The following is a 12776-nucleotide window of genomic DNA, read 5'->3' as shown; positions in this document are numbered from 1 at the left end:
ACTGCTATCATCCGAATTATATTAGTAGCTGAGCAGGGGAACTCTCTCACTGGGGAATTCAAAGTGAATCTTCAGAATCAGAATAAATTAATTTCTAACTTGTCCTGAGCACACGATGGAGGGTAAAGAGTGTGGGAAAGTGAGAGCAAAAAGCTCCTCTGTGCTTATATGAAAACAGTGTAACATTGTGTGTGTGTGTGTGTGTGTGTGTGTGTGTGTGTGTGTGTGTGTGTGTGTGTGTGTGTGTGTGTGTGTGTGTGTGTGCATGGACATGTTTCTGCTGTCTCTGTGTATCTGGGTCAAACTGAACACCACACAGGAGTTAAGCCTTTGTGTTTTGTAATTAGAGAAATAAAGCTGTGCTCTTAATTCAGTTTTGTCTCAGAGTCCTGCACTCTGGGTCCTCACTCTGCCTGTTACACCCAGCTTATTGTGACAGAAGATAGTGAGCAGTAAGATCGACCCAGCAGAGTTGGTGAGAGATCGGCAGTGATCGATAATTTCTTTTATAGAAGAAAATAAGGGGTGGGGGTCTCAGCAAGCCCCAGACCATGCGCACCCATAATATGGGACTTGGCTCTTGGGGACCCTCAGCGTCTCTGAACCTCCTCAGCTGCTGCCCTCCCTCAGCCCGATCTTCCGGTGTTGAAAGTGGGCGGTCTCTGCTTCACATCTGCTGCTCATCTCCAGCCTCTTCATTCGTCTGCTCTCTTCAACCACCACAGAAGTATCTGAGCGAAACGGCAGAAGACGGGGTATGTGGAGGTTTTTATTTCAGCCTTTTTGAGCCCTTGTATTTTTTCAGTGCTGAAAAACTAATTAAAAAAACATCCGGAGGGCCTTCTATATAAAATTATCATTGAATTCGTGCCTTCTTTTGAGCGCAAGTTATGCACACTTGAAAGGTCCATAAGTTACTGCAGTCTGTTTGACATGCACTTCCTTTTACATCTTACATACAAAAAACCCCAAAACAAAACATGTTACATGTGTTTACACCTTTAAAACAAACTGCTAAGTGATCTCATACTTAAAAAATGGGCAAACACCCCATTTATTCAATCCATTGTGGATTGTAAATATATGCGAGTACAACAACATTCTAGAGTTTCTGATTTGTACTCTAGTTGTAACTGTAATTGTAACATAGGTACATATTTTTTGCAAATAGTTGATTCAGTCTAGTAGATATCAAAAATCTCAAACACATCCCTCTATGCTTCATCAGGAAGGTATTTTACCAAACTAACAGATACTAAAAACTAACGATAACTTCTAAAAAAAATTTCTTTTCTTTTCTTTCCAAGGTCACAAAATAATTTGTAACTAAAATGTTTTTTCACATCTAGTTTTAGTTTTCTCTTAGAAAATCTGTGAGAGAGATAAAGGTTATCTTATCTTAAAAGAAACTTAAAATAGATGTAAAATGTGTAAAAATGAAGCAACATGTTAGCAGCTGCACTGTTGCTTCATTTTTACAGTACAGTAATGTCAGCGAACTAGTAAGCCCTCGCAGTGACAGCAAGCTTCTGTTATTAGCATTAGCTGAGAAAAAGTGCAGGAGGAGGAATCACATTTTTAACAACAGAGTGAGGAACAGACAGAGGAAAATAGAATCGATGTGGTAGGAAAATAGATAAAGAGACATATTTAAGAACGGAGCAATTCAAGTAAACGAACGGCTATTTTAATCATGAGCAGCTTCTAATAGTGAAAGTGTAACTTTTAAGTATCACATGCTGCGCTGGAGTGAAACTAAGATGTCCTAACTGAACAATAACTGTACCAACCTGATAAAAAAGAAACTTCAGTATCAATAATCAAACAATTTGAAACATATAGGGAGAGAGCACAGAGCAAAGGACTGATTGTACTGGACGAGAAATACCAGGGCCGATTTTTTTTGTGTCCCATTCCAGACATGTCTGTCACCTTGCTGCAGAAACTGTGACTATATCCTATCATTCATACTTGCTCAGAAATCATTGAGTGCCCATCTTATTAACAGATGCAAGACTAATATTGCCACAGATATCAATATAATAGTGCTTCTAAAAAGTTGCATTTACAACAAATCTCTAGAGGAAAGAGGACAAACAGGAACTAGAATACAGTCAGAACAATGTGTAATAAAAGGTTTTGTGTAGCTGAAGGATTACATGGAGCCAGAATAAGACGATATGGAGCATTTCACTCACTAAGGTTAGCTTGACACAGAAGTAACAGTCTTAAAAATGTCCATTACACAGGGCTGACAAATCTTTAACAATGACAAAGGTAAATAACTGAGAGTAAAACAGTTGAAAATAAACTCCTGAGAATTTTCTGTATTTATGTTTATTCCATCATATTGAGAAGCCAATTAAGCAGACAAGGCAAAAAAAAAAAAAGAAACTTTATTATTATTAATATTTATTTTGGAAAGGGATCCAGTATTACATTAATATGTCTAACAAAAGTATACGTATACTTCTAGTGTCTGGCATACAGCTTTTATCAGAATCAGAATCAGCATACTTTATTAATCCATAAATTAGTTCATCCCTGCATGTTATGTAAACATTTCTGGTATCTGTCAATCTCCCTGCCAATCAGCTTGAACATTCAGTTAGACTTTGGAACTGATTGTTCCTTCAGAGCTGGTTGTCACAGTGAGCTGACTGTGGAGTGGATGACCCAGATATATATCACTGCAGTTATCCTACTGAATGAAAGGAGAGTCTGTATTGTGGATGATCAAAGTCTTAAACTCAATACAAAAAAACAAATAAAACCAAGGACAGTCACAAGGAGAGAGCAGATAGGAAGCAAAACTCAAAGACAGGCACTGGAGAAACCATCTGTCAAAGTCAAGAAACATAAAAAAATCCTAAGACCCGAACTCTTCCACGGCATGCATTTTTGATTTCTCTTTGATATTTGGGCAAATTGGGGCTCGATGAATGTAAAAACAAAGAATTACCAGATTTTTTATTTTTACATTATTTGGGTTTTTAAGAAAAATAAGAGCCACATATGAGAATATTCGTTTAAAATTTTGATAGAAGACTAGCAGTATAATGTCCTCGTAAGTGGATATCAGGACCTTGTAGAGCAAAATTGAGTATTTTGGTCTAAATAACCCAAAATGTGATGTCCACATATGTGGACGCCAGGTCCTAGAAGGTTAAATACGAATATAATAAAATTTGGACTAAATATGAGACATGTTTAGTCTAAAGGGAAGGGAACGCCAAAGTTTACAGTTCTTGACTTAACTGTAAAAAAAAAAAAAAAAGTTGGACATCTGTTTGCTTTGATCAGATATGACGTGATCACAATATATACACAGCTTGAGAATATGTCCAGTTTCAGTGGTGACATAACTGCATGTGGAATATGTAACTTCCACTGAAACCAGTGATCCTTTGACTTTTCACATGTCCTCTGCTGCAGAGCTCTCAGAGATAATTCATATCTGCATGCAATGGAGGAAATATATTTGAAACCTGATAACCCAACATCTTCAACAAATCACACAGGTAAGAAAGAAGTGACAGAAACAGGAAGAGGTTTGTTGATATCTCTTAGTACTCTTGTATATTTTGGGGGATTTTCAGATTCCTGGTTTTCCCCCCTTTTCTCTTTTCAGGTCGAAGGAGCTCTAAGAGGAGTTTCTGTTTAGTTGGTATTCTCTCTCTTTGCCTGTTGGGTGCTTTCCTGCTGGCTAGACTGATCACTTTTAGTATTTACTGTGAGTTGTATTGTTCATCAATATTTCTTCTAATTTTCAGTCCCAAAATAATAAATAGTTTTCTAATGAAATTCTACTGAAATTTAACAAACATGGTAACATTCAAATCAAGGAAGTCTCACAAGTTCAAAATTTGTAAATAATTTTAAGATGACAAGATCACAGTAATAATGGTTCTTTATTCACATGCCAGTATAAAACTTTCAAACATATTTAACATGTTTTAAAGGCAAACTTTTTGTTTAACTCTAAAATAAACCTGAAACAGTCTCAGGATGAATGCATGAGGTCTTTTGAGTTTCAAATATATAAATATTTATCTTTATTTCAAATCATAACTGCTTACATGATTCAGCTGATCATCTGGCAGAAATAAAGAAACAACTTTCTTCAATGACTGAGGAGAGAGACCTGCTGACTGAAAAGACCAAAGAGCTGAAAACGCTGCTATGTTTGTCCAGTCAGAGTGAGTTGTATGAAAGTTTTTGTCTTTGTAAAAGGCTTTAGTCGGGAATTCGGTGATTCAGTTTCCTAGCAAAGTTTTTCCTGCATAACATAAATTACTATTGGGAATCATTATTAATATGTATTTATGAACAACTGTCAATACCTTTGCTTCTATGCTTTTCAACATATAGCTTAATAGCATCAGTGCATCTTATACTCATTACAAATTCACATTTATAAGGAAATTATGACTGAACAAAATGACTGTACCGTCATTATTTAGTAATATCAAAACTTTATGAATCCAAAATCGAACTTAATGTTTGTTAATGAATTTTGTTAATTTTTAATCAAGTTTTCATGTACAAACTTTCATTGTAGCAAAACAACATTTAACAAATACAACGAGCATTAATCCCCAGAAAGTTCATTCTGTTCATCTGGATGTAGCGTTTTTAGTGGGAGAATCTTTTTGTCACTGATCCAAGTGACTTCTTCTTCAGTCTCAGCTGACTGCACATTTCCCCAGCTTTATGTATATATACATTTCAATAATGACCTAAACTAGTGCCACTGATTAAAAATGGGCCTTCAGGTCAGGTTCATGGTCATTAATATGCAACTTGTAATGACCATTGAGAGAGCATAAAAGAAAGCTGAAGTGTTTGTGTTAGCTGCCAGTCTTCTTACTCCTGTATTTTCTCCTTTTTAACTCTATATCTTTAAAACTGTTAACTATTCAGTTGCTCTTCTATTTGGTGATGATTTGTGTTTTAGTAGGGATGCATCTATTCACTATCATATCTCTTTTGAACTACATGTTTCACCTTCCATCAGTTTTACCCAGTTATTAGACGTTTTCAGTTGAAAACTCAAAACTTTAAAGCAATAAAGTTTGAGTGAAATTAGCACTTTCTTTATTTGAACTCTATAAAATTTGTAATTATTAAATATAATAAATTGTTATTATTATTATTAATTATAAACATTATATATATTTTAAATATACATATAATTTCCCAATGACAGAAAAAGATTGACATATTACAATAGATTTCTATACTGACAATTTTGACATCAGCACAAACGTTCTATGAAATTAACTTAGATACCATTACTGGAGATTTCTTGGACTTTTCTTTTTGGGCTGTGGGAGGAAACTGGATTACCCAGAAAGAACCCCTGCAGGCTCAGGGAGAACATGCAAACTTCACACAGGTCTTGGGCAGATGTCTGGATTTGAGCTCAGGACCTTCTTGCCCTGAGGAAAAAGTGCAAGACACCACCATGCTGCTCAGGGCAGGTTAAATCATGCAGCGACGTGGTCACTCCAGCCACCAAGACCATAACATTTTAGTGGGAGAAAATAGGTCACAGCACATCACTTTTTTTGGTAAACAAAACAAGTTCATGTCATCTTTTGAATCCTCAGCAGGAAATGTGTCCCACACACTTTGTTTTTAGAATAACTTGTGAGAGTGGAACTGTTCTCTGTTAATATAAAATAAATTAGGTATTAAAACTGCCACCATGTTAAATACAAACAGACAAATATAACAGTCAGTAAGTGAATAGACAGTCAAAGATCTTTGTGATCAAGACTTTGGAGGATTGAAATTAAATAGAGATTGAATGAGCATCGTTATAGAGTTCTTAAAGGATCTTTTCCTGACATGCTGTTTTTAATTTCCTCCAGACAAAACATGTCCTGTAAGATGGAACAAGTTCAATCATAGATGCTATCTCCAATCGGAAAGCTCTGATTCGTGGGATGCAGCCAGAAAGTACTGCACAGACGAAGAAGCCGATCTGATAGTCATTGACAGCCCTGAAGAAAAGGTACAGTGTGTTATTGTGTTTGTAAATAAACACAATAGTTCAAATTCTTAATTTTTTTCTTCCTAAAAGTGTTTCTTATGAGCGTTTGAGCGTTTAATCAACACATATCTAAACAGAAAAACCTGAAATAACTAATTCTGTCTCAGTGTAGAAAACAACTAACAGACATTTTCTGTGGTTCTATATAGACTTCAATGAAGCATTTTTTTTTCTTTGCTGAATAGTTTTACACTTCAAAAAAAAATGTTTTCTTAGTGTTACCAAATTCTGGATCAAGTTTAAAAAAAATCATTCTGAATCTGAGCATTTCAAATCATATTTATTGTGCTTGACATTTTTCAGTGATTCTATATGGAATTTGTCTTAGCTGAATAGTTTTATTCTTCAAAAACTTTGATGAATATGTGAATTTTAAGACATATTTATAGAACTAAAGTGTATAAGAGGAATCTGCGTAGACATAAATTTTATGGGTTATATGGGTCCTTATTTAAAGAAAGAATAATGAAATGTGGTGGTTTAGCAAAGATAGGAAAAACAGAATATTATAAAATGCTAAAGAATGCAGGGATGCAGCATACAAAGGTTCTTCCACTGTTACTTTGCACGAGAGCAGTTACTACCAGGCGGATGGGAGTCTGTAGCCAAAATGCAGGAGCAGCAGAAAGTCCAGGGATTTGAAGCATTGTTTTGCATGGTAAATGATGTCAGACAACTTTTGTGCCACGGATTAGCAAGTCAGTGGTGTCACTTAATAAGTCATGACAGTGACTCTTTTGCAGTAATCAAAACAGCCATTTTTGAAACTTGGCAACGATGGAAACGACTGTACAAATACCAACACCGTGGTCTCAGAGTCTGGCAAAAAGCAATAGACCAAGCACCTGGTATACTATCACCTTGACATCCTCTATTGTTGTGTTGTGTTGCATACAAATGCAGCACTGCAATACAACCTCACTAATATTAGGGTGGTACTCAGTCCAGTTTTTGTGTGGCGTCAGAACTACTGGGACACCCCTGCCTGGAGGGGAAAACAATACAGGAATGATTTAACTGAAACTAGAAACAACTTGGTTACTGTGTGATGCAACATTAATGTGACAATTTAATACCTTTTCTGGTCCTACAGTGTAAATAACCAGATAATTAAAAAGATAAGATTTGCGTGTGGTAATTCGTTTAAGTTAGCAATGTAGTGCTTACCTTCGCTTTAACCATGAACAATTTCTAGTCTTCACTTCCCACAATGCGGCATTATTTACCCATCCAGATTGTATATCACAGAATAAAACTGGTTCAAAACTAAAATAAAACATTTTATCCTCATGTTAAACAGACTTTCCTCCATACAATCATCAATGAACAAACTTGGATCGGTTTGAATGACAAAGAACAGGAGGGAACATGGAAATGGGTAGATGGTACTCCACCAACTCTGATGTAAGTCTTCACTTTGATTCAGTTTGTTACTCTAATTACATTTCCAAATCAAATTTGTTGAATCCACAGATGCATGCAGAATTGACATGAATGAAGTAATAAGATAATGTTGTTGTGACTGACCTGCTAGGCACTGGGCATGGAGTCAACCTGATGATGGTGGCGATGAGGACTGTGCTTTTGTCATGAATCACGGCAAAAATTCTTGGATGGATTATCGATGTTCAGCTTCTTTTCATTGGATCTGTGAAAAAACACTAAACTGCAGTACAGTTTACTGACAATGATCTATTATTACATTTTTTGCAGTTTTTTTTCCTATCATTCTATTTTAAGTTTAGTCTGTTTTATTCTGTTATACTTATACGTGTAGATGCATGTATACCATACGTGCATCTACTGGGAGGCTAAGGAGTAACACTGGCAGCTGCCAGTATTCTATTCTAGTGTTTAAAGTGTTGATTTTTGTGTTTCTTGAATTTTTGAATTGTATTTTTATTTAATTACCATTGCTTTATTTCCTGTGATAAAAAAAAAAATAGTTCTAATAAGAATTATTAGAAGAATGATTATTATAATTATTGAGTCTCAAGAGAATAGATTTTGCACAGATCTTTATGATCAAGCCATTGGAGCAGTCCAGTTTATAGCTAGCTTAAATATATTGTTTGTAATTTCTTGTAGAAAATACATGTTCTGAAGGATGGAGTAAGTTCAACTGTAGCTGCTATGTCCGGTCTCAAAGCTCTGGTTCCTGGGATGCAGCCAGAAAGGACTGCAGAGACAGAGGAGCAGATCTGGTGGTTATTGGCAGCCCTGAAGAACAGGTACTGTGTTTATGTGTGTGTCCGTTATTGTGTTTGTAAATTAATACTGAAATTCAAGCTCCTTATTTTATGTAAATAATGTCGCCCTCTTTTAAAATACATGACAACGATTCAACACATATATCATATCAGATCATAAACATAAAACCCTAAGTTGTTCTGTGGGAAACAACTCATATGACCACATAGTTTTCTGTGATTGTGTAAATGACTTAATGGAACCCTCAATTTAAAAAGTGTTACCACAATTAGGATGAAATAAAAAAAAGATGAATATGAGGATTTCAAATCAAATTTATTGTACCAGAATGAATCAGAGAAATATACACAGACAAAACATTAAGGGGGAAATAACCTGTCAGTGGAGAAATAAGAAAGTATGGTGGTGTTTAAAGAAAAAGGAAAGAATATAGGAGGATACTGAAGAATGCAGGGAATGCAGTCAATGGACCTTTAAGAGTCCACTGACAGAACATAATACCACTTTAACCAGTCTTTTGTAGACAGTGTCAAAAGATTTTGGTGGCAATGACTTACTACATGTTAATGAAAAAACGTGACAAATGTATTAAAAGTTTTGAATGAGTTACAGCAACAAATGCATTGACTAAAATTGTGGTTCAAAACTAATATAAATTGCTTTTACTTCATATGAAAAAGACCTTCCTCTCTACAATCAGCACAAGAAGAGTTTGGCTTGGTTTGACTGATGAAAAACAGGAGGGAACATGGAAATGGGTGGATGGAACTCCACTGACTCTGTCGTAAGTCTTCACTTTGGTTCAGTTTGTTACTTTCATTAAGTTTTCAAAAGAAATGTGTTAAACATATACACACTACTGGTCAAAAGCCTGGGCATTCATAGTTTTGATGCCTTCAGTGAGAATCTACAATGTAAAATAGTCATGAAAATAAAGAAAAAGCATTAAACTTTTGATTGTTAGTATATAAAACACACTGGTGAACTTACATTTCAGTGAGTTGAGCCAAACTGCAAGGTCAAAAGCTTAAAGATGTACACTAATGACTTGTTTAGACAACATAGGTTAGAAGTTGCTATATCAACTATGACTTCTTGTTATCATCTCCATATAAAACTTTGTTATCTTAATATAGCCCCGTCACTACACACCAAACATCTGATTTTTGTCTCAATAATAAAAACAAGCTAATATTATGGTTATGGACTTACTAGGTACTGGGGATCGACTCAACCTGATAATGGTGGAGAAGAAGACTGTGCTCATGTCTACAGTGGTGAGGACATGAGCATGAATGACCTTTCATGCTCAACTTCTCTTAAATGGATCTGTGAAAAAGCACCAGACTACTGTATCATTTCTTGAAGATTTTCTACTTGTTACTTCAGTGGAGACTTTCCGAGAGAAATTATCAAACACCTGCATAGCTCATTATGTGTTTAAATTTTGGGTTTCTGTTTGGTTTTTATTGCAGTGTTTTAAAGTTTTGATTTTTGTCTTTGTTAACAAAGTATACTAACTTTGTGTTAGTCAAATGTTACATGAAAATGGACAATGAGACAAAACATTTTGAGCATGCAATTTATTGAAAACAAAGCTGTTTTACAGCTGATCTAAAGTTTAGGACCACATCTCCCAAAAAAAAGAAATCTGTAAACCCCACAAAACAGAAATCAAAGTTCCAAACATGAACTCAGTAATGAGTAGCTCCACCGTTATTGTTGATCACTTCAAAAATTCATTGCAGAATGCTTGATACAAGCATTTCCATGAGGTGAGTGGGAACACTTCTCCAAGTGGTGAAGATGGTCGCACAAAGGGCATTTACTGTCTGGAACCGTTGTCCTTTTTTATAAACTTCCCTTGCCATCCTTCCCCAAAGGTTCTCAATTGGATTTAGATCAGGGAAACACGCAGGATGGTTCAAAACAGTGATGTTATTCTCCTGGAAAAAGTCCCTTGTCCTGCAAGCATTGCGTACTGTAGCATTGTCATGTTGAAAAACCCAGTCGTTACCACAAAGATGAGGGCCCTCAGTCATGAGGGATGCTCTCTGCAACACCTGGACATAGCCAGTGGCCACTGAAGGAAAAGCACCCCCTCCCCTGCGGTACGTAGAAAACATCTCAGGTGGGGTCTGCTACATTGGAAACCATCAGGACGATCAAGGTTAAAGTCCAAACAGTCCAATCTCAGATGCTGTCTGATGGTTATGGGGCTGCAGTTGCAGGTGGCAGTCAGGATAGGACCCAAACGCAGACTCACAGACAGGATTTGAACACAAAAACTCAGCTTTATTGCTGGCACGAGTTAATACAAAAACTAAACTGGAAAAGCTAGGAACGGAACTATCAACAGGAGACACAGCCGGGTATGAGGGAGACACTGACATAAATACACAGAGGGATAACGTGGGAAGTGAGAACACACAGGGAACACAGCTGACATGAATTAACATGACGCCACAAGGGTAGCAAAACTAGACACACCAAACATGGAAACACAAGACCTTCACAATAAAACAGGAAACGGAGGAACATGGTACAGGAGTGGAGGAAAGGCAGACGAGAGAGACAGAGGGAACACGAAGGAGAACAAGGGAGAGAGAGAGAGGAAACAAGAGAGATGTGATAGACTGGGGAAACATGGATAAACATGACAAGCAGGGGGGAACAGAATGAAACACGAGGAGGGAAACAAAACACAAGAACTATATAAACACAGAGACACAGAGATACATTAAAGGGCAAAGACACAAGAGGGAATCTAGTAATCTAATAATAGTAATTGATAATAATAATCAAAAGCCCAAAAAAAAAAGCTGGGCACTACAGAATAAACTCAAGACTAATAAAATGGACTTAAATCATAATACAAAATGACATCAAAACACAAGAAAAAACTCAAAACGCTGGATCAGTGACCCAGGATCATGACACCAGTGTCTTGAAAGACAGCTAACTTAATCTTCCGGCTCAGTGCTGGTGAAATTTTGGGGGGTCTTTAACTTGACTGTTTTCTTTCATAACCCTCAATCTTTAAAGAAATTCCAAATGACTTTCTTCCTGTGTTCCACCTCAGCAGCATGAGACCCGGCTTATGCACTTCAACAACCCGACCACATTCAAAAAGGGAAAGCTTTTTTTTGCCTTTGCTATCAGAACATCATGAAAGTGTAACTACCTGAAAATGACAATGAATTTACATTTTTGCACAGATTTGGCCTTTTAAAGGCATGTGGTCCTAAACTTTTGGTCAGCTGTAAAACAGCCAGTTTCAGTTGTTTTTTAATAAATTGCATGCTCAAAAAATGTTTTGTCTCACTCCCATTTCTTCTTGTTGCATGTTGAAGCTCTACTCAGAACCTTGTTAAGATCCAACCATGCAAAATATGATTTTTTTTTGCCATTTTTCAAGTGATCTTAAACTTTTGATCGGGACTGTATGTATTGAAGATGATGCTTAGATTAATTCACTTTATTCCACGTCTATATCAACTTTATACTGTCTAGTATAAAAAAAACATGGAGTATACTGTTGGAAAAGGTAATCAGCCAATATAGCTCATCATTAAACTGCTGACACCTTGTTGAATTGATTTTTGTAATTCCACAAAGAGCAGCAGGTCAGCTGATCACAGCCTATGCATTAAGAAAATCTATTGGAGCTCACAACATAAATTATTGTGAGTTGTGATTATTTTTCCTACACGTCTGATCTCACTTCAATCCCTGATTGTACTCATTTTACTTTTTAGGTGTGGAGGCAAAGTCCATCTACAATGTCGGGAACAGAAATTAGTTATTTATAAATTCTCTTTCACTGGTTGTGTCCTACAAGATTAAAGATGAGTACATTCATTAGAATTAGATTTGAATAATATTTCAATGTCATGTACTAGCCTGTGTATAAAAATAGATGGTAGAACTTTTCTTCAAGGATCTCATTTTAATTTTCTTACTGGAGTACATTTCAGACCCAGTACTTTTTCAGTTTTACAGTAAAACTGACTTCAGTTTTTACTGAAAAAGTTTTACTGAAAAAGTACTGGGTCGAAGTACTGTACTTCAACTTTTACTGGACCTTTTTTTATGTAAGTGTTTGTACCTTTAGTTGACTACAGAATGTCTGTACTTTTGCCACCCCTGATCCTCACTCAGTCTCATGTTAGTATCTCAAATGGTGCACAAGACACTAAGAGGAAAAGCATTTAACAATTTAAAGCCTGAATCATAAACCATAATTGCGAGAATGTTTAATGAACCTTGTGATAACCTAAAAATAAATACATATGAATTACATAATTGGCATTACATTTTGTCTATACAGTGTTTATTCTATTGCTTAGAAGTGTAAAAGAAAATTAACTGCAATATTTGTAGGGAGGGGTTTTACACTGATGTGTAATCATTATACCAATGTGATGAATCTCATATTCTATCTGTGAAGCTCTTTGTAACGGTGTTTTAAAAACTGCTATGCAAATAAAATTATGTTTTATTGTCA

General features: G+C 35.9%; 1 protein-coding gene across 5 annotated transcripts; it reads left to right on the top strand.

The window, feature by feature from the left end:
- Positions 1-273: 273 nt before the first annotated feature.
- LOC102081721 (C-type lectin domain family 4 member E) lies at positions 274-12776 on the top strand. Of its 5 annotated transcripts, XM_025903680.1 has the most exons (11): positions 762-2202; positions 3436-3551; positions 3632-3733; positions 4065-4199; positions 5877-6019; positions 7359-7462; positions 7593-7729; positions 8147-8289; positions 8950-9053; positions 9485-9546; positions 12028-12776. In XM_025903680.1, the coding sequence occupies exons 1-11, from the start codon at positions 2123-2125 to the stop codon at positions 12069-12071; spliced, it is 1170 nt and encodes a 389-aa protein (XP_025759465.1). In that variant the 5' UTR covers positions 762-2122; the 3' UTR covers positions 12072-12776. The 5 variants fall into 5 exon arrangements, 4 of the variants coding, with proteins under 4 accessions (XP_025759466.1, XP_019208888.1, XP_025759465.1 ...); XM_025903681.1 differs by lacking the exons at positions 762-2202; positions 12028-12776 and adding an exon at positions 291-755 and having other exon boundaries at positions 9485-11160; XM_019353343.2 differs by lacking the exons at positions 762-2202; positions 12028-12776 and adding an exon at positions 296-755 and having other exon boundaries at positions 3436-3521; positions 9485-11160.

Source organism: Oreochromis niloticus, linkage group LG16 (genome assembly GCF_001858045.2).
Source record: "Oreochromis niloticus isolate F11D_XX linkage group LG16, O_niloticus_UMD_NMBU, whole genome shotgun sequence".
Taxonomy (NCBI): Eukaryota; Metazoa; Chordata; class Actinopteri; order Cichliformes; family Cichlidae; genus Oreochromis; species Oreochromis niloticus.
The sequence above is the reverse complement of the archived record's forward strand: the minus strand, read 5'-3'. Positions and strand labels throughout refer to the sequence as shown.